The 21353-nt window shown below is 42.8% G+C and overlaps 1 protein-coding gene across 5 annotated transcripts in view; it reads right to left on the reverse strand.

The window, feature by feature from the left end:
* Positions 1–3515: 3515 nt before the first annotated feature.
* The window catches only part of TNRC6B (trinucleotide repeat containing adaptor 6B), a 258174-nt gene continuing 240336 nt past the window's right edge, over positions 3516–21353 (reverse strand). For all 5 annotated transcript variants that reach the window (XM_060112593.1, XM_060112595.1, XM_060112591.1 and 2 more), the window contains 8 exons: positions 16756–16893; positions 14242–14418; positions 12798–12944; positions 12452–12547; positions 9141–9365; positions 8636–8706; positions 5313–5452; positions 3516–4366 (listed from right to left, as the gene is read on the reverse strand). In XM_060112593.1, the coding sequence (XP_059968576.1) occupies positions 3979–4366; positions 5313–5452; positions 8636–8706; positions 9141–9365; positions 12452–12547; positions 12798–12944; positions 14242–14418; positions 16756–16893 (1382 nt within the window). In that variant the 3' untranslated portion in view covers positions 3516–3978. The remainder of the gene's footprint in view (positions 4367–5312; positions 5453–8635; positions 8707–9140; positions 9366–12451; positions 12548–12797; positions 12945–14241; positions 14419–16755; positions 16894–21353) is intronic.

The raw sequence follows: 21353 nt of genomic DNA on the forward strand, positions 1-21353 counted from the left end.
GAGTTTCTTTCCCACTGGGAAGCTTAGGTGTTTAAAAGAAGCTGTGGTCATGCTTGGGAATTCTAACCCCTGGCCCAGGAGGGAATACAAAAAGAGAATTCGACATCACCAAAAACTGAAAGGAAATACTCCACATCTCCGGCTGGGGGATGGGGATAATTAAGCAGCAGATCTTCAAAACAGCAATTAAAATGAGCACAACGGTAGCTGGGAGCTAAAAAAGTAAAACCACTTGTTCCTTATTAGATTCTTCTACTTTCTCCTCCTCCCTTAACAAACGGAGGTAAGACGGACATTCTTCATTAATAGAACAGTCCATAGATATTTTTCCTCTAGTAATGCCTACATTTAAAATTTGTTCCAAAAATTATTAACCTATATTTCCTAACTCTTTACATAGATTCTCAGCAATCCAACCGTACTACTTTACAGATTAGAGTTACTTTTTTTTTTAAGCTGTTGTTTCTTTCTTTTATCCTTTCTTTTGTTGCTGTGGTTGGGGAGACAGGGTGAAAGGTTCCTTTAAAGAAAACCAAAAATTCCAAGGGGAGATTTAAATGTTCAGTCCTAAACGGAAAGGAATAAAGTGATGGCATTCCCATTTATACACACCAAACACTCTCCCACTAAATTATGCACAATTTCCAATGAATCCATGCTAGAGCTCTTATAAAGCTTAATCCTTCTCCCATATCTTTTAAGCTCGTGAATTTACCTGTTGCTGCTAAATTGATAATTTTTTAAAAATATTTCTTTCTACGTGTTTTAAAATGTGTGATCCCCAGTATGACAATAATGTTTGGAGACTTTTCTTTTTACATTTTAAGTAAAAATTGTTTAAACTTTCTGAAGTTTCAGGAACTTGTAAAAGTTTATTAACAGGAAAGAAACAGCCGTCTATCTAGGATAAGATACGGTTAAATAAACCATCTTCCAAAATCTGGCTTCCTACCCTAGAATTCCTGAGAATGCTTGCAAATTTTAAAGCAGGAAAATAAATGTTAAAAACAAAAACAAAAAACACTGTTAAATGCTCCCAGAGTTAGTCTTCATCTAAAATATATATTTATATGTATATATATATGCACTTTTTGGTCTTTTTTTAAGTTTTCAGTTTTTTTCCCTTTAAGCTTATGATGGAAGAACATTTTAGCTTCTCGTGTTTATTTTTACATATTTCAAATCCCTCATTATGTCTTGTAAACAAGAGGGGCTCTAGCACCCGGCTTTCACCGTAGTATCGTAAGGAACTCAACTAACCCATAGTGCAGGTCAAGGAACCAACAGGCAGGAAGAGAGGAGGTTGGGGCAGGACATGCCAGGGAAACAAGAGCGGCAGTGGACAGTCACCACTGGCTCGCGTGAGCCTCAGGACATGCTCCCGGCCCAGGGACACTCAGATTCAGCCTTCTGTAGATGTGTGAACACAGCTGCTCTTCACCTGGAGGCCACCACACATGCCAGGGTTTTGCCGCCCCCCCAGGAAGAGAGCAGTCGGTGGGGCTCGAAGGAGACATTTTGTGCGTGGGCAGAAGTGGAAGGGGCATGGTGGTGATGAAAACCGGAGGGCACAGTTAGTTTTCTAAAGGCATCCGATGGGACCAAACCAACGCTAGAAACTCAAGTTTGACCACCTACCCACAAAGCGTTCATAAAGACTTGCATAAGCAAGCACTCACTTGAATTACACACATCAATCTCTTTTGAGGCTAGGTTTATAATCAATAGAGTAAACTGAGAGGACTACAGAATTCCCATTCTTTGTCTCACAAAACCACTTAGATGCAAATAATTGGTTTTTGCCTTTTCCTATACACAGCCACCCACCCACCCACAGACACAAGCTAAAAGTCAAATACATTATTAGGCATTGTTGTATCCTTCACTGAAGATGCTAAAGAAAGAAAAACTCCCTTGTCCTCACTAGCAGCAAGTTACGGAGGACAGTAGAGGTCTGCTCCCACCAAGGGTTGGAATGGGCAGGTATTTGCTGGTACAGAATGTCGGCACTTTATGTTAAACAGTATAATGCAGACTGGGATGTCCACACAAGTGCTACCACGTTACCGGCACACGTCCCCCCCCTCCCCCCCACCCCGCCAGCCATCTGTTTTGTATAAAGGGGTACCCTTCAGGTCTGCTGTAACTCTTCACAAAAAGCAGTTTGATACATGTTGATTCCAACATAAGTACATACATGTTGGTGATAACTGTGGATTAAAAGTTGCCCCCTATTCGGCCCAGAGTACTACTACATTGATGCTTAAAAAAAAAAAAAAAAAAAAAGTCTTTAAATACCTAAATAAAAAAAGCAACATTACAAGGAAAAAAAAAAAAAAGAGGTCAAAACCAAAAAAAGGTGCAATACTTAAGTCTTTGCTAAGTTATACCTGCCTAAGCAAAACCACATACACAGGAAATACACAACACAGAGAAACAAAAGGAAACGCTTGAAGTACACACTGGTTTAAGAACATTCGTTAAGTAAACGTTTCTGTCAGTGATGGCCTGGTGCTGTAACACGCCACGGCCTGGCACAGGTAACGCTCAGCAAGAAGGGGGCAGAGAGGGAGGAGCTGCGGATGCTTGCAGGAGGCTGCTCACGACTTATTTTTGTTTCTGTTTTCGTAAAATGTTAAAGAGAAACAATAGAAATTTTAAATTCAGCATTACCTGACTTTCTGACCAATGTCTCATACCTGATTACACAAGAAAGGGGGAACACAGTTTTTCTGCTTTTGAGACATCACATCGTTAAAAGCTACCTTACTGTCTGTTCCCATTCAGGCTAATGGAAAGGCCAGCATGAAATTTAACAGATATTCTGATGTGCCTACTAGTAGCCACTTACTTCAAAAAACAGAAATAAATAAACACACAGTTGCTCCAAGAGGTACCTCCTGCTCTCCTAGTTTTGAGGACTTGGCAGTGCTCCACTCTACTGCTAGGTCAAAAGAAAAGAGACAGAAAACTCACGCTCGGGCTACTTTGCAAATGTAAAGGAGCTCCCTGCTTTCCTCATTAAAAAGCACTCTGCTCATCTCAATACAGCCCAACGGGGTGGCTTCAGTAGCAGTGGGTCCCCGAGGTGCTCGTGCTCCTGTGTTCTCATTGTTAAAAAAAATAAAAATAAAAATAAAAAGCAGATGGCCGGCCAGCCAGCCTGCGGACTGTCAGCAATGCAGCTTTCTGAGAAATCAGGATGGGGAGAGGAGGAGGAGGACACAGGCGCGCGCGTGCGCACACACACACACACACACACACACACACAGACAGAGAGAAGGATGCACGCGAATGCACATGAACACACGTGCACACACATACCAGAACGAGCATGCCTGGGCAGTTACATGTGCCAGAACACACTGGTATTTATCAACCAGCCAATCACAATTTTTTTCTTTTTTTTCTTTTTTTTGTTTTTTTTTTTTTAGGTTTTTTGTGTTTTTGTTTTTAAAGTGAGGCTCCGTCAAGTCTTCCCTCCCCCCACCCCAACAATTCTTTTGAATTCCCCTCCCTCCCAAACATGGTAGACCTAAGGACGGAAACACACCCAGTGCAAACAAAGTTAAAAAGCTATTTTTTTTCAGTATATATGTTTCTTAGCAACAACTTCCATATAACATGAAAAAAGTGAAAAACTAGAAACTAATTTTTTTAATTTTTTTGTGTTTAAATTTAAATGGTATGTGTACTTGCTTCACATTGTCTTTCTAGGTTGGCGTTCATGATTCAAGTATTTCAAGAGTGATATGTTCTCTTTTTGGATTCATATTCCAAACGAAAAAACTGAAGTTATAAGGGAGGCAACTATGTGCTCAGACAGTCTGTCAATGACCCACCTTTTTTTCTCTCTCCGTTTTCTTTTTTCCTTTTAAAAATGTATTTATTGCAAGTTGAAAAAAAAAACGAAAAGGTCAAGTTAGTGCTGCTGCTGTTCCAAAAAAGGTCACGAGGTCAGAGTTGAAAGTTCTAAGTTCAGATTGAATCCGACCCTCCTCCCAGAAGGTCACCAGGTAGTAAAGGAGCAGGGCTGCCCATCCTATGGGGGTCTTCCACGGTCGGGACTCCCCACAAGCTAGAAGAATAGTTTGGGGGTCCCCACAATGAAGCGCCAGCAAGATCGGCCCCGCTGCTGCCACCAGCACTGCTGCTCCATTGCCCGAGCCCTGTGGACCCACCGAAAAGATTCAGAGCAGGTCCGACGGGATCTGACTGGGTCTGGCCGGTCTCCAGGGACTGCCAACCCGCTGCGGGTGCACTCGGGGTTGCCGCAGGGGTAGGGGGCTGAGCTTGTGCCAGAAAGCGGCTAACTTCATCATCAGTGGCAAACTCAGCCAGGATGGTAGTGTTTCCCAACACACACCTGGAAAAAAGGGGAGGAAAAGAGCTATGCATTTGAGGAAACTCCTAAAAGCATGCATAGGGAACTGAGTATTTTGAGTCCTCACTACTCAAAAGTGTGGTCCTTTGACTAGCAGCTTCCACCTCCCCTGGACGCTTTTCAGAATCACAGGATCGGAACCTGCTTTTAACCAGACCAATAGGTGACTGAGAAGTACTAATTGAGAACGTTATCACTCAATCTCCAGATATCCAAAGACTACTGGAGAATATTATATATCAATATCCCTTGGGATATGGAATTTGTATGTCAAGGAAAATGTCGCCTCTTTTTTTTTCCCCCTTGTGGGTAAAAGATCACAGCCCCAAGCATCAAGGTGACCCAGCTCCAGACACCTGAAGTGCTGCTTCATCTCAGGGCCGGGCTCACTGCCTGACCTCCCCATCACTTGCTTGTTCTGTGTGTACCTTTCTGTCATGGCGTCTGCAGCCACGGGGAGTCAGCTCCTTCCGTTCACCACCTTGACAGTGGCGGGGAAGAGGATGGTCAGAGTCTGATCCAGCCCCACTTACTTCAGGCAGAACCCCTGCTACCCACTAAGACCACAATATTCATCATCACCCACAGAGAGGCCAAAGAAAGCAGCTAGATCCTGTTATGAAAAGGGACAGCACTTACGACGTCTCACATTTCATAAATACTGGATTTGTTTCATGGTACTAAAAATTTACTCACTGCTTCACAAATCTGTTACTTTTGGAATTCTGCTTATCGGATACAAACAGGACAATCCATGCTTATGTAAGTAGAAGAGATCAGCCACCTCGGTACTCAAGCAGTTGCTCATGTCATGATGCCGTTTGTGTGCATGTTCTCGTGCATCTCTGTTTAATTAAGCAGGTGCCCGAATACTCACATGTGCCTCTTCATGCATGTTTGTCTCAGTGAGCGTAGGCTGGGTACTCACATGTGCAGTGCAGTTTGGGCCTTGGCCGCCTCCTGTTTGGTGCTGTATCGGATCAGGGCGGTGCCCTGGGTTAGGTTCAGATGGAATGTCAGCAGTGGGCCATGCTGCATGCAGATGGTTCTCAAGGTTGACCCATCAATCTAAAGAGTAATGACAGTCATGAGATAAAAACTGGTGATGGGGTGGGAAAGGAAGTCAAGTGACCTTTCTTATATTTGAGAATGAGAAGGACTTCCTGTTCGTAAATAACAGCATTAGTACTAAATAAGTCTCGGAGAGACAAATGAAGAACTCAAGGCAGGGAAAGACTGCACTGAATACAGAGGTCTTCAAGGCAAATCTTAAGCTATTCAAAGGACTGGGCTCGGATCTAATGTGGCCATTTTGCAGATTAAAAATTTGTATAAATACAGCTCAAAACAAAAGCATATGATTCAACCTGTGGTCTCTTTTCCTTAAGAGGTAAACAAGTAAACCTATGCTGATTGGTAGAGCCTTACAAAGCAGAAATAAGACGGTAACCAAATAAGAATGTAAGAGAATATGCAAAGTTCTGAGCAAGATTACTAATGTACAACATTCTTCCAATCTCACAAAAAGCTACAGAGAAAAGACACAAACAAGAAAGGCACCGCTAACCATCTGACGATTTAGAATGCTGACGGTTGACCCAGCTCAGACTATTCTGATGTCTCCTTACTCCTACTCTCGCCATCTCAAGGAGAGACGCTACGTCTGCCTACTTCTCTGTGCCTTCTGCTGCCCTCAGCCAACGTGACCAATGGTTTTTTTATAGTTGCTCACCCTAGTCAGACTCTCAGCATTAAGGTGTTCAGTGATTAGGGACAATTGCCCTTCCTCACCTACGACTTAGAGAACAAATCTCTTTATTCACTCTGATTTAGTTGTATCAAGATCTTTACTAGGTTTATTGAAGCTGCTCAGTGCAACATTTCAGTTCATTTTTTTGGGAAGGGAAACAGATTACTACTGGAATAGCCTTAAAAAGTTGTGCTACTGGCGGCAGCCAGTAGTGGAAACATCCTGTGGTTTTACCATGGAAACCCTACAGGATGAAAACTGGCAGTTTCACCGTTAATTCTTTACAGAAAGTGATGGGACAAAAGCTCTTAGCATTGTTTTATAAATGACAATTGACTATATAAGCATGTGAGTATATACAAGTGACTTTTCTGGGATAGATGCCCTATAAATAAATTGTAGGTGATGACAAGTAAATTTATCCAGGTCCCCCAAAAATGTGGCCTTATAACCTCCTTTTAAGCTATGATTGAGATTAGTGAGATGTCTGCTATTAGGTTGTTTCGATTTTTAAAATGAATCAATTATTTCTAACACAAACACAGCCAATCCCTATATTCAATTAAAAAAATACATTTATTTATTTATGGCTGTGTTGGGTCTTCGTTGCTGCACGTGGGCTTTCTCTAGTTGCAGTGAGCAGGGGCTACTCTTCGTTGTGGTGCGTGGGCTTCTCATTGTGGTGGCTTCTCTTGTTGCGGAGCACGGGCTCTAAGTGTGCGGGCTTCAGTAGGTGTGGCACGCGGGCTCAGTAGTTGTGGCTTGTGGGCTCTAGAGCACAGGCTCCGTAGTTGTGGCGCATGGGCTTAGTTGCTCTGTGGCATGTGGGATCTTCCCGGACCAGGGATCGAACCCATGTTCCCTGCATTGGCAGGTGGATTCTTAACCACTGTGCCACCAGGGAAGCCCGCCTATATTCATTTATATACGTATACAAATGTAATTACTATTTTTTTCATTTTATTTATTTTTAAATTAAAAAAATTTAACTGAGGTATAGTTGATTTACAATATTACATTAGTTCCAAGTGTATAACATTTTTATAGATTATACTCCATTTATAGTTATAAAACATTGGCTATATTCCCTGTGTTGTACAATATAGCCTTGTAGCTTATTTATCTTATCCATAGTAGTTTGTACCTTTACTATTTTTCATATGATAATACAGGCTCCTTTCAACACTGTTTCTCTCATCCTAGCCATATTACACCCACAGCGCTGTGACAACTTAGAAATAATGAGGCATGTTTTGAGGACGGTTATATAAAATGTCCATACTTCAGTCAACTCTTCACTAAATAAATAACCCAGGGCTTTCAGCTGAGTTGATTAGATATGGAGATTAGGAGCCGTTCCAGACAGCTCCTCATGTTAACTGTATTTAGAAAACTGTCCATCTCAACATGAACCTTGAAACATGAGCCCCAGGTTTACTCCCCACAAGTAGGTTCACTGGGCAAATAAATTTTGGAGAATCTGTATTTCCCCACAGAGGATCATAATACATGTTAAAGCATAGTAAAGGGTCTAAGAAGCCTCATAATGAAGGTACCTGCTTAATTTTGTTTAATCAAGTATATATTACAAACATATTAGGTCAGAGACCTATTAATATCCCATGGGAACACTCTGGAAAATGCTGGCTTAGTAAAGTGTGCATGAATCCACTTATGAATTAAATGCCAGACAATTTAATCTCTGTGTCAAAGGGAGGGAGGTAGAACTGATTCCATTTTAACAAGGTGTTGTAAAGGTTGTGCTGTCAAGTCCAAATGAAGGCCCTGGGCTCAGTTTCCATGGGTCCATTTAACCTCATTTGAGTGCTCCATGTATGTTGCTGCAAATATGTCAGTTATCAGGCAACTCAAGCAGAAGGGAGGGAGGTTTGGTGCAAATGAAACCCCACCACTGTAACAACCCAGAGAGCACGTTCTGATGAGAGCAAATCAGTAATGCCATCTACAGAGAAGAAGAGAACAGACAGGAAATGAAAATTAAATTAACAGACAGAAATTCACACATACGGCATTTAAGCCACGAAATCCACACATTCCTTCTACTGCAGAGATGGATGGTTAATTGTGTATGAATGAAGCATAAAAATGGTTACCAGTGAGCCACAAGTCTCGTTGAATGAGTAACACAAAAACAGGTAACTTTTTTGCTTGGTTCCAGATTCTGACAGGCAGATCCACACAGCAAGTTATCTCTGCTAAACAGAATTCACCAGATAACACCACCCCATGCTCACTATTTATAAACTACACGTGTTAACATCACCATGAAGGCAAGCGTGAAGCTGAGTGTCCAGCATCCCCCCAGCTTCAGAAGTAGGCTTCGGGCCTTAGCTGGGGAGACTCACCCCTGCAGGCGGGACCTCCCTGTGGTGACCAGGAAATAAACGAGCTCTCCTCTCTGCTAGCCCCACACACCTCGGACCTTCCCTCTCTTAATACAATCAAGTCCCATCCAGAAAATCCCAAGAAAGCGTGGTTACCTGTGGAGTGAGATTGTGAAGAACCAGCCAGTAACTAGGACGAACTGAACCACCATCACTCCAGGTGGAGGCTGGAAGTAACCAGAAAAAAAGATCAGGAAGAACGATCAAAAAATTAAGACAGCCACGCGTGAGATACATTTTCAAACAGCCCACATGGTTCCTCTCTCCTTTTATAAATCATCTTCTCCTTCTGCCTCACTCTGACCTTTATCCTGTCACTGAATAGCCAGTTCTCTTCTCCTAGACCTTGATCCTACGCACTCTTGCGCCTTATTTGCAAGACAACGTTGTCCTCCCAGGGTTCTCATCTTTACTCCGTCAGTACCTCGGGAGTTCCTGGGTCCCTCTGCCTTATGCTGACTTCAATTCTCCACTCAAGAGATACTTTTTCCTCTACCCGACAACCGTGATTTCCTCTGAGTTCATTGTGTCTTCAACATTTGTGTGAACATAAGCCCCTCGGGTTGGAACAGTGATGCTCCTTTAGGCAGATCCTTCTCACCAGAGGCAAGCCGTGAGTCCTGTGTCCCCCACCCCCTGACTGAGCGGGGTGCTGTGCTGCTCCAGGGAGATGACGGTTTGGGGTTGGTCAGACCGGGAGGCGGGCGGGGCAGCGGTGTAGTGTTCCTTGAGGAAATATGGTTTTTCCACATCTTGTTGGAGAGATGAGTGGGGTTGTGTCCTATGGGATCTGGGGACCATGTCGATTTGTAATCAGGGAACTTTGCTATAAGAAGAGATAATTAAGGAGGAAATTAGGTTAGACAGGTCACTTTTGTTAACAAATACACACACACACGCACACACGAATACATACGTGTTTAAATTCTAAAAATATTAAGGGCACAATTTAAGAGGAGCAGTACAAAATAATTTTGTTCTCTGAGCTTATCAAATATAAATTTTCAATGACTCTTACTCTGAATTGACAAATTAACACATGAGCTAAAGAGTTAATAAGATAACTAATTCTTTACTGCTTTCTTAGCTAAACACAACCTGAAAAGGAAGATAAATTCAAGGAAAGTATTCTTAAAGTCATTAGTCTTACAGATATAGTAGAATGTGAACCCAGGCAGAACTAAAGTATTTATTCTATAAATACTTACTGATTGAATGGAAAGTACATTAAAAATTAAACTTTTCTTGATCCAGAATCTAGATAACGTTCAAACAGATTTTTAAAATATAATCAACAAATACTCACTAAGGGCTTACTCTGCTTTTAAGGTGCTAAATCAGTGCTATGGATAATATAAACAGTTGTTCCCAAGAACTTCAAGTTCAGACGGGAAAACAGAAAAGATGAACAACAGAACTGGCAACCCAGGCAACATCATATATGTTCAATACACGGAGGAGAATGACAATGCTGGGCTGTCAGCACCGACTTTGCCAAGACAAGTCTTGAAGGACTGATATAAATGGACAGCTCAGCAAGACAGGAAAATAGAAACCGAGCTTCAACTTAAACTCTCTTTGTACCAAATATGTTTCTCCCCAGTTTCGGCCAAACAACATTTCACAGTAGCAGAGAGGTAAAGGAGGCCATAAAGGTCCGCTGGGGGCAGTTTCAGATGCTATCAGGAGTTTTTGCAGTAGATTTAGCAGGTAGTGTTTAAACTAGGGCCAAAACGTGGATGACAGCAAAGAGAATGGAAGAGAAGAAATGGATCTGAGAGAGAAGAAACCACTTGGGAGATGTCATCACTGGCTGGATCCAGCAAGTGAGGGAGACAGGAAAGAGTGAGGAAGAGGCGAGAGGGAAGACTGAGATGCTGCGACTAAGTGATGCACAGAGCACCACTAAGAAAAAGAGTTAGGGGCCTCCCTGGTGGCGCAGTGGTTGAGAGTCCGCCTGCCGATGCGGGGGATACGGGTTCGTGCCCCGGTCTGGGAGGATCATATGCCGCGGAGCGGCTGGGCCCGTGAGCCGTGGCCGCTGGGCCTGCGCATCCGGAGCCTGCGCGTCCGGAGCCTGTGCTCCGCAACGGGGGAGGCCACAACAGTGAGAGGCCCGCATACCACAAAAAGAAAAAAAAAAAAAAAAAAAAAAAAGAAAAAGAGTTAGTTAAGGAAGAAAGACAGGGCTTCCCTGGTGGCGCAGTGGTTAAGAGTCCGTCTGCCAATGCAGGGGACACGGGTTTGTGCCCTGCCCCGGGAAGATCCCACATGCCACGGAGCAGCTGAGCCTGTGTGCCACAACTACTGAGCCTGCACTCTAGAGCCCGCGAGCCACAACTACTGAGCCTGCACACCTAGAGCCTGTGCTCCGCAACAAGAGAAGCCATGACAATGAGAAGCCCGCGCACCACAATGAAGAGTAGCCCCCACTCGCCGCAACTAGTGAAAGCCCGCGCACACCAATGAAGACCCAACACAGCCAAAAACAAACAAACAAATAAATAAATAAATAAATTTTAAAAAGAAAGAAAATTTGGGAGGGTGAGGGTTGGAAATGTATACATTTAGTTTTAAACAAGGGTGATGCTTGAGTCATCTCTCAGGTGACCGCTTGTAAACGAAAGATAAAATAGTTAAAACAGAGGCATGGGCAGTTACAGGAATAAAAGAGGTGAAAATGAGTTTTTACATGCAAAGACAGAAGCCCTAGGGGACTTCCCTGGCAGTCCAGTGGTTAAGACTGTGCACTTCCACTGCAGGGGGCATGGGTTCAATCCCTGGTTGGGGAACTAAGATCCCCCATGCCGTGTAGTGTAGCCAAAAAAAAAAAAAAAAAAAACAAAGTTAAAAAAGAAAGGTAGAAGTCCTATAAAAGCATAATGTAGGGTGGTGTTTAGAAACATGGAATATGGAGTTGGCTCCTTTACACACTCACTCGGACCTGAGGCAAATTCTATCAGCTCTTTGAATCTCAGTTTCTTCATCTACAAAATGGGGGTGATAGTGGGACCTCCTCCACAGACTTTGGTGAAGGTAAGATAAGAATTCACGCTGAAGGCTTAGCATGTTGCCTGGTCCTGAGAGGTTACTGTTGCACTGTTGCACTGCTGATATGACAGAGGTGGAAAGAAAAAGAAGACAATCTGTAAGGTCATTAACCCGCAGCGCCTTAGTAGGTAGCTAAGGATTTGTTTTATTTGCATTTGCCTGTATAAACATCAGAAGCGTTAATGACTTTAATGGCTTTAAGATCCAACTTTTGCAAGACCAAGGTGCCAATTACTAATGATTGGTCTACCAATCTATAAGGCGTTGTGCTAAGTAAGTGACTTCAAAGGCTCTGTTATAACCATTAAGTTTTCCATTCCCTATTGTCTTAAAAACACACACACACACACATACACACACACACGGAACTCAACAAATGTTGGTAGAATTAACCAAGGTCCTCTTTTTTTCCCCTTGGCCATCTGCCCTTAGCCTTTGTCTGTAAGTGGAAGAATTTTTGGAGAAAAGCAAGCTCTAATTGGCCACCTTAGGAATAACAACCTGGACTTAACTGGTTCTTCCCACGGCCCCTGATTTTCTTGGCAGACTGGTTGAAAGAAAAGCACTTGTGTCATCAGGATACAACCTCTGCCCTCTCAACACCCATAGCTCCCTGTAATTATGTCACCATCTGCCTTGGTCCTAAAGCTGTATTTGTCTCACCCTGCCTCTGTTGAGACTGACTGCAAGTTCCCCAAGGACGCAGCCAATACAAGAGGTGTGTCTCCATCCACGCTGACCTGTGCTGGTCAACTGCTATAGAGGTATTTATTCCTTAAGAAATAAACGCCAATTTCCTTTGTAGAAGGCAGCCAGACAGGAAAGCGCTAACGAAGGGGCAGAAATGGGTCACACGCGTACCTGAAGTGCTATGAACGTTGCTGAAGGAGTTGTCAGAGGCACTGTAGGGCCAGGCACCAGGTGAAGGCAGCGAGGTGTTGAGGGAAGAATTAGACCCTTTGGATGACGAATGAAGAACGAAATGAAAACAGTGCAGATAAATGTCAGCATAACTAGTGAAATCTTGAAGTATTTTATTTAACCTTTAATAAGAGGAAGGACAAACTATATCTAAAAACTAAATGTGAAAAGCTACATATTCCTATGTTTTCTGGTGAGATACCAGCAAGTACAAATGGAGCCACAGCCGGCCAAACATGAAAGTACTGGGTGCTGAATGAACTTGAGGGGTGTTGCACTTATTTACCTGTGGTGTTATCCCGCAGAAGTTGGTGGTCAGTATCTACAATGGGAGATGTGGCTGTGCCCCCCAGCACACTTCCTGGGGTGACATAGGGGTCAGATTCAGGGTCAATGTTTTGGATACCTTTCCATGGCACTCCTGGTTGGAATTCTGAGATAAGGAGAACAAATATTGGATAGAGGTAGGAAGTTGTTCAAAACGTGGTAAAGTTATTTTTTGATACAAGAAATAGATCTGTGAAAAGTCTAAATTTTGAATCTATTTTAGCTCAGATTTTCATCATAAAAAAAAAAAAAAAAAAAAAGTTGGCCTGACATATACTTTGCCAGCAGCACTCCTGTGCTATCACCACATGTCGACCTTCTTTCTCTGCTTGGGAACTTGATGCCACAGACATTCAAGGTCTGGTCCCAGGCCCTGCTCCCAGGGAAATTCAGGCCTGAGGGCAGGGAGGCAGGATACAGTAGTGTGGTCTCACGACAACTGTGAGGCATCTAGGACAAAAACTGGGAGAAAATCTGAGTTGGAGAAGAGATATTTCTCCCACTTATCTCACTGGAAATTGGCTCAGATGCACAAAAGAAAACACATATGACCACTACTGAGTGGCATGTCCAGGGACAACCAACAGGAATAATTTGGCTTATTATGAGAAAGTCTAGAAAATATTTAAGTGTTTACAATTTTTTATCGGTTAATTTAAATCATATTTAAAGTTATATTAAACTTTTATTTTCCTAATCATGATGAGGAAGAACAGTATGTAGTACATATGAATATGCATTATACTAGAAACTATACATATTCATAGCTCAAATATACCTGTATAGAAAGAGGTTTAGAAAGACATATACCAAACTTCTTGTTTTTAATTTTGCTTTAATAAATAAAGCTGAGTCCAAGTTTTTTCTACAATGAAAATAGATTACTTGTATCAGAATAAAAAGAGAAAACAAATAGCAAATAGTCTCACTGCACTCACTACTGCATACCTAGAACCTGATAGTAAATACTTGCTCAGTGAATAAACTAATCAATTCACTGGACATTTGAGAAGAACCCAAGTTACAAGGCATCCTTTGCACGGATGAATGCCAAGTCCCGGCTCCAAGGTCACCTTCTTTTACTCCCAGGCTGCACTCCACGGACTTCCTTTGGCCTATCTGTGCCTGTGCAGTATTTACCACACAGTAACTTGCCTTGTAGGTGATCAGTGTTCACACCTATGTTCCTGACTGAACTCTACAGAGCAGAGACCCCCTCTAATGAAAACCTGCTATCTTCTCATGGCAAATTCTTCCCTGCTTTTATCAGACAATAATTACTGAATGAAAAAAATCAAAGTGAATGCCTTAGTAAAGTGAGTGTCAGAGCAATCTGTTCAGAACCTGAAATTAACAATTCTAAAAAAAATGATATCCCAGAAAAAACATTTCCTGTACAATACCTGGAGGCCAACTGGCATTGCTGGATTTACTTCCGATTTTATTTGTTGGTGGAGATTTGGCAGGTAACCAGCTATCACCAGCAGGACCCGTATGGCCACCCAGTGTGTCACCCGGGATGATATCAAACTGGTTGTATGGTGACCCTCCTCGGGTCTTACCAGGGGCCACTATAGCGCCTGAGAAAAGAGAGAGGTAACTAATTCACACCAGAAAGGACTCCTATGAACAGAACTTGTTGCGCTTTTATTTAGAGGAACTCAAACACAGTACGCGGTAAAAGGAGTCCTGGAATTAGAGGTCACACTTGAAAGCCACTGCATAATTAGGAAGCAGGATGACCATGACAACTCATCTCACCTTTCTAGCCTCTCAGTCTGCACTTACGCACACAGCACTGTTCTCATTCCGGAACGTCCCTTTCAATTTTAAAATTCCATGGTCTTATGAAGTTAACAAAACTTTCATCAACTACGAATCATACCATCATCCCCCCAGTTTTTACACTAATGACCTATGAATGAGGAATAGGAAAAATACTCAACAATTTGCAGCACATAGAAGGTTATTTAATTACATTTCTACTGACACCAACCCACCCAAGTCTTTAAGTGCTGATCAGGCCTAGTTTAGCTGGAAGAAGCAGAGAAAACAGGAGTTCGCTGGAGAGAAAGGCATCTGCAATTGCTTTAAATTCCAAAGCAATGAGACAGCATTCCCGCCGAGGGTCTCTGCCAGCACAGGGCCAGCAGTGAACTCTGCAGCTCTGAGATCCACGGCTCCACACATGAAGAACAGCAAATCCTTTGTAAAACTGCTGTCCCGAGAGCATTTCAGCAGTTTTGTTGGTGCCCCCTTCATGCATTTTAAATGCTGGGAGGCAGGAAAAAAATGAAAAGCTTAATAATTCCCTTAAACTAACAAAAAATGAACTTTACTTTAAATGAAAATTTTGACCTCTGTGAGATACCATTCTACTTATCTTTCAAATGAATTTTACATGCTGTATTGTGTTACCTGATCTACTCTTAGGATGCTGTTTATGAACAGATAAAATTACTTCCAGGGTAATGTATTAAAATATTTGTGTAGGGACTTCCCTGGTGGTCCAGTGGCTAAGACTTAATGCTTCCACTGCAGGGGGCACGGGTTCAATCCCTAGTCGGGGAACTAAGATCTTGCATTCTGCACGACATGGCCAAAAAATTAAAAAAAATGAAAATAAAATATTTGTGTAAATATCGATTAAAATAATCTGTTTGGTTTGGCCTAGCACAAGTACTATCAAAACTGTCTCCATGCTCAGCTAAGAGAAGTCATTCGCTTTTCTGGAGCCACTGACAGGAATTTGACTCAAGGGCACATAGTACTGAAGTAGTAGGAAATGAAAAGCTGAATTACCTTGGGGATTGCTAAGGAAATAGGAAAACATTACCTATAAGCTCTAAAAAGGCAAGCGAGTATTTTACCTGTAAGATAGCTTCTCACATGCCACTGTGCATTTATAATCATACACCTATCATGTCTTTGGGGACAAGGGGACTTAATGAATCATCAGCCTAAGGAAGCAGCCTAAGTGTCCAAAGCTATAGATGCTGAGCTTAGATTATTCAGTCCAGAAACAGATTTGATAATTTCAATAAATCATTCTTGATTTTGTAGCATGAAATCAAATGATAATGCTTAGGGACAGCAGGCAGAGAACTTCACGTGGCCACTTCACCAGCCTACCGGACGGGCACATGAAAGAGGGGTTTATAAAGGAACCCTGAAAGGCTCCAGACTGATGGGGCTGAGGCTGCCAAGAAGCCCCTGCAGGAGCCAGTCCAACACCTATTTACACTTGGTTCTCATGGATACAGCTGAGTCCAAGTAAATTACTGTCAAATGAAACAAACACTGAAACAAAGGCTGAAGGAAGGTCCTAAGACCTTTTATCCATTTCACAGGGAAACGGAGATGCTCTTACAGAGAATTACAGAGATGGAAGAGCTGACCCACGTTCACAACCAAAGCCTACAATGCCTTCAACTGCTGTCTTGCAGACACTGTCATTCATAAAGAACAAGAAAGCTTTGTGGAAAGTTCAAACCTCATGTATTGATCTATTAGGCATCTTTTGGAGATCAAAGAGCTCAAACAATCATCATGATATATATTTGTTGTGATCTCTCTCTTGTAGCTCCAAAAACTGATTTTGTTCTCTCAGCCAATTTATTAGGGTTTTAACCTAAGGGGAGCTCAAGTTCACTGCTACTGCCCTCGATCCCACTGCAGGTGGGAAATTTTGCTGCCCTTAAGGGGAACTAGCGCTTTCAAGTTTCTTATAATCTGAAATACACACAACCCCAATCTTCCTCTCCTAGGTGATCATAGGATTGGGGGGAAAAATCAAGAAGACTCATTAGGAAAAAGCTAAAAAAGATCTGTGCTTCAAAGTAAGTTCATAGGCCACTTCATCAAGGCTTGCTGAGAGTCAGAACAGCTCCAAGTCATGAAGCTTTGTTTGCTCTTACCATTTTTGTGCATATTGGCTTCCTGTGTGGCTACAGAGGGCAGTCCCTCCATCATGGAGGTCCACTGTTTAAAGCGAGACTCTGTTCCAGCCTCCTTCCCACCAACCATGCCGTAGTCCATGCCGCCAGAGCTGAAGCCTAAAATGGAGAACCACATTTTACGTCTTTTTATAAGTTTCTAGTATCAGTAACCAAGAGTTCTGAGGCAGAACCCATGAATAGCTTCATTTGTCACTTAAAGACCAATTCACATGAAGTTTTCTTCACTCAGAAACAGATATTTTGATTCAAAATGCTGATCCTGGCTCCTGCTTGCTAAAAAAGTGACGATTCTGTTCAGGTATGAAAACATGTATGACTGCCATCTCATTAAGACCATCTCAGTGCACGTGTGCATTTACTTATCCATCTGCATCAAACAGAACGTGGGGCCAGCAATTCTCCAACTGAGATGGAGACGTCTACATGTCAAACCAACATGGTGGGCGCTTCCCCTGCGGCGCCGTGGTTAACAATCCGCCTGTCAATGCAGGGGACACAGGTTCAAGCTCTGGTCCAGGAAGATCCCACATGCCGCGGAGCAACTAAGCCTGTGCGCCACAACTACTGAGCCTGCACTCTAGAGCCCGTGTGCCACAACTACTGAGCCTGCGTGCCGCAACTACTGAAGCCCATGCGCTTAGAGCCTGTGCTCTGCAACAAGAGAAGCCACCGCAATGAGAAGCCCACACACTGCAACTAAGAGTAGCCCCCGCTCGCCGCAACTAGAGAAAGCCCACGCACAGCAATGAAGACCCAATGCAGCCATAAATAAATAAATAAGTAAATAAATAAATATATTTATTAAAAAAAAACAAAAACCCAAGGGCTTCCCTGGTGGCACAGTGGTTAAGAATCTGTCTGCCAATGCAAGAGACACAGGTTCGAGCTCTGGCCTGGGAAGATCCCACATGCCGCGGAGCAACTAAGCCCGTGCGCCACAATTACTGAAGCCTGTGCGCCTAGAGCCCATGTTCCGCAACAAGAGAAGCCACCGCAATGAGAAGCCTGCGCACTGCAACGAAGACCCAATGCAGCCAAAAAAAATTTTTTTAAATTAATTAATTAATTAAAAAACAAACCCCCAACCTGGTGTAACAGCAGCTATTAAGTTGTGGCAGGGTCTCTGGCGGAAGAAAGGCTTTGCAGAGGGACACTGATCCTGGACCTAGACGAGGTAGGTAAGTCAAGGAAACCAAGTACAAAGCTCTGACTGGTGACAATCAGGCGTGTTTAGGGAATGATGACAAGCCCAATGTGACTCCAATGCTTGGCTGCCTATGGATGCAGTGAGATGGGGAGCAATGAAGTGGTGTGGCATGTAGGGTCTTCACGTATCAGGCTGAGGAGTCTAAACCTTTTTGTCCCCTCTAAGACAGGAGATGGAATTCTTCAGCAAGTGAGGAGAGATAACTAGACCTGTATTTTACAAAGAGACCTGACAGTGTGAGAACGGGGTAGACAGATTCTGGGAGATCAATTTGAAAAAAGCTTTTATATAATGACAAAGACCCCATAGCTTGAATAGGCAACTGGCGAGAGATTCAGTTTACTTTGCCGTGTGCTGCCAGGTGTCAGGCTTTTAGCAAGGGTTTTGGCAGGTAACATTTTCCCACTGCACAGGGCTGGACAGGTGAAAGCCAGACAGGAGAGGCTTGTTGATGTAGCCTCACAGGGTCCACCATCCATTTTGGGTCAGAATGTATTTAATACTTTTCAAATTGATGCTCAAAAGAAGTAAAGGACTAAAATCAAACACTGAAACAGGGGAAGGGAAGAATAATGAATAAAAAACAGAAAAAGGAGAATGAGCCATAGACAGGGTGGCAACAACATGCAAGCATGGACACCCAAGGAGGTCAGCAGGGTTCCTACCACGCCTCAGCTCAGGTGGCCTGCGGGGTCTGTTCTTCCCCTAGTGGACGTGCAGCTCCAGCTAGGCCAGACTCCACGCTGTACCCACTTTACTCTCCTACCATCTGGTGCTGTCATTGGCCCTCAAGTTCCATGTATCCAACTCCCACTGGGGGCCCAGGTCACATTGTTCTCCCCTGTGCTTCTCTTGTCAGGGATAGTTTTATAAATGCACAATAAATCAAATCAGTTCTAACACCTTTCTTGACCTGTTTAAAATGTTCCTATTAATATACGGAACACTGTCCTTTCACACAGTTAGTAACTGACTTTACTAGTCCAGGTGATTGCTTGCAGGGTGTGGGTGGGGAGCAGAAGTCCTTGGAATGAGCTGGAAATATTTCAGTTTGAACCCTTCGTTTTATTTTATTTATTTATTATTATTTTTAAATTAATTAATTTATTTTTGGCTGTGTTGGGTCTTCATTGATGTGCGCAGGCCTTCTCTAGTTGCGGTGGGCAGTGGCTACTCTTTGCTGCGGTGCGCAGGCTTCTCATTGTGGTGGCTTCTCTTGTTGTGGAGCACGGGCTCTAGGCGCACGGGCTTCAGTAGTTGTGGCTTGTGGGCTCCAGAGCCCAGGCTCAGTAGTTGTGGCGCACAGGCTTAGTTGCTCCACGGCATGTGGGATCTTCCTGGACCAGGGCTTGAACCCGTGTCCCCTGCATTGGCAGGCAGATTCTTAATCACTACGCCACCAGGGAAGTCCCCGAACGCTTCTTTTTAAAAAAGAAGAGTTTAAGATATTTTCACTTTTGTCCTATGTGGCTAAAATGAAATGAGACTGGAGGACAGAGAGGTTGAAAGGAACAAGGGCCTTCTCTGATACAGCTTTAGTGGCCTACGTGGGTTTACTCCTTGGGCAAATTACACCTCTACCTTTGACTTAGAAAACCAGCCCAAAGTGCCTGGATTCCAGGCTATCTGAAAGCTCGGTTCTAATCATTGAGAAACAGCTTTTGAAAATAAGCTGGGATTCTGGTGAAGATTAAAAAGAAGAACGTAAGGATTAGTAAGATAAGAAACCATTCCTTATATATTAATTTTCTTTAAAGTTGCTCTAAAATTTAAAACTCACAATGAATTAAAGTTATTTAATTTCAGCTGCTTAGAGTTCTTCTGTGACACATAAAATGAAGAAAATTAGTAAGAGTTATACATCGTAGGAGAGAAAAGAGTTTGAGCAGTTCCCCCTGAACCTTAGGTAAAGTGGGCATCTTTCTCATTAGAAACTTGTGGATCAAATGCCAACACGATATGGCAGCACCGTAACTAAGCACTAAAGTGTGGTAAGGAAAAAAAACCTGAAGAGGGCAAAAAAACCAAAAACAAAAACCCCAAAACCACAGGAGATAACAGTGCCTTGAAAGGTCCAATCTACAAACGCAAAACTATGAGAGGAAAATCAGTGCAAGGTTGTATGTAACTGTATCTTTCTTTGATGTCACATAGTAACTGGCCTGACGTTAGAATAGAATGTGCTCAACAAATCTGGATGAAAGGAATTCTGTGCTCTAGAGGCTGCATTAATAGAAGGCAGAGGGCACTCCACTCGTGACCTCTGGGGCTGCTCATGAGCTATCACACCTCCAAACCCAGGAAAACACTGACTTGACTGTCCTTGCTATTTCATCAAACCAAACTTCTTCAGTCCATCAAGTAGCCTCCAGTAATTCTCCAGTTCCCCGACACAGAACTTCTAATCAAACAAGTCATTTATTTCAGTCCAATGAATATTTATGGAGAGCCTAATTTGTGCCAGGCTCTGTGTTAGGAGCTAAGGTACAATCAGAGATAAGACATGCCCCTTGCCTTTCCAGGGCCTCATTTCACCAGTGCATTCCTTTTACCTCCCTTATCATTCTTACAAATACAAGCTTTTGGTTACCTTATCTGTCCTTACCAGAATTACTTTCTTTGCCACACATTCTAATTCGTTGTCTATTCATCACTACCACTTGTCCCAGGGCTTACCTCCTTAAGGAAACTCTCTCAAATGAACTTGTCCTTAACTGATCACTCCTTCACTCTTTGCCGTAGTTCTATATTTTCCACTATTACTTTGGTTGCAGAATAAAAAACAAGTTCCTGGAGTTTCATAATAATTATAAATGGATAAAGAAGATGTGGCACATATATACAATGGAATATTACTCACCCATAAAAAGAAACGAAATTGAGTTATTTGTAGTGAGGTGGATGGACCTAGAGTCTGTCATACAGAGTGAAGTAAGTCAGAAAGAGAAAAACAAATACCGTATGCTAACACATATGTATGGAATCTAAAAAAAAAAAATGTTTCTGATGAACCTAGAGGCAGGACAGGAATAAAGATGCAGGCGTAGAGAATGGACTTGAGGACACGGGGAGGGGGAAGGGTAAGCTGGGACGAAGTGAGAGAGTGGCATGGACATACATACACTACCAAATGTAAAATAGATAGCTAGTGGGAAGCAGCCCCATAGCACGGGGAGATCAGCTCAGTGCTTTGTGTCCACCTAGAGGGGTGGGATAGGGAGGGTGGGAGGGAGATGCAAGAGGGAGGAGATGTGGATATATGTATATGTATAGCTGATTCACTTTGTTATAAAGCAGAAACTAACACACCATTGTAAAGCAATTATACTCCAATAAAGATGTTAAAAAA

Source organism: Mesoplodon densirostris, chromosome 11 (genome assembly GCF_025265405.1).
Source record: "Mesoplodon densirostris isolate mMesDen1 chromosome 11, mMesDen1 primary haplotype, whole genome shotgun sequence".
In the NCBI taxonomy this organism is placed as follows: Eukaryota; Metazoa; Chordata; class Mammalia; order Artiodactyla; family Ziphiidae; genus Mesoplodon; species Mesoplodon densirostris.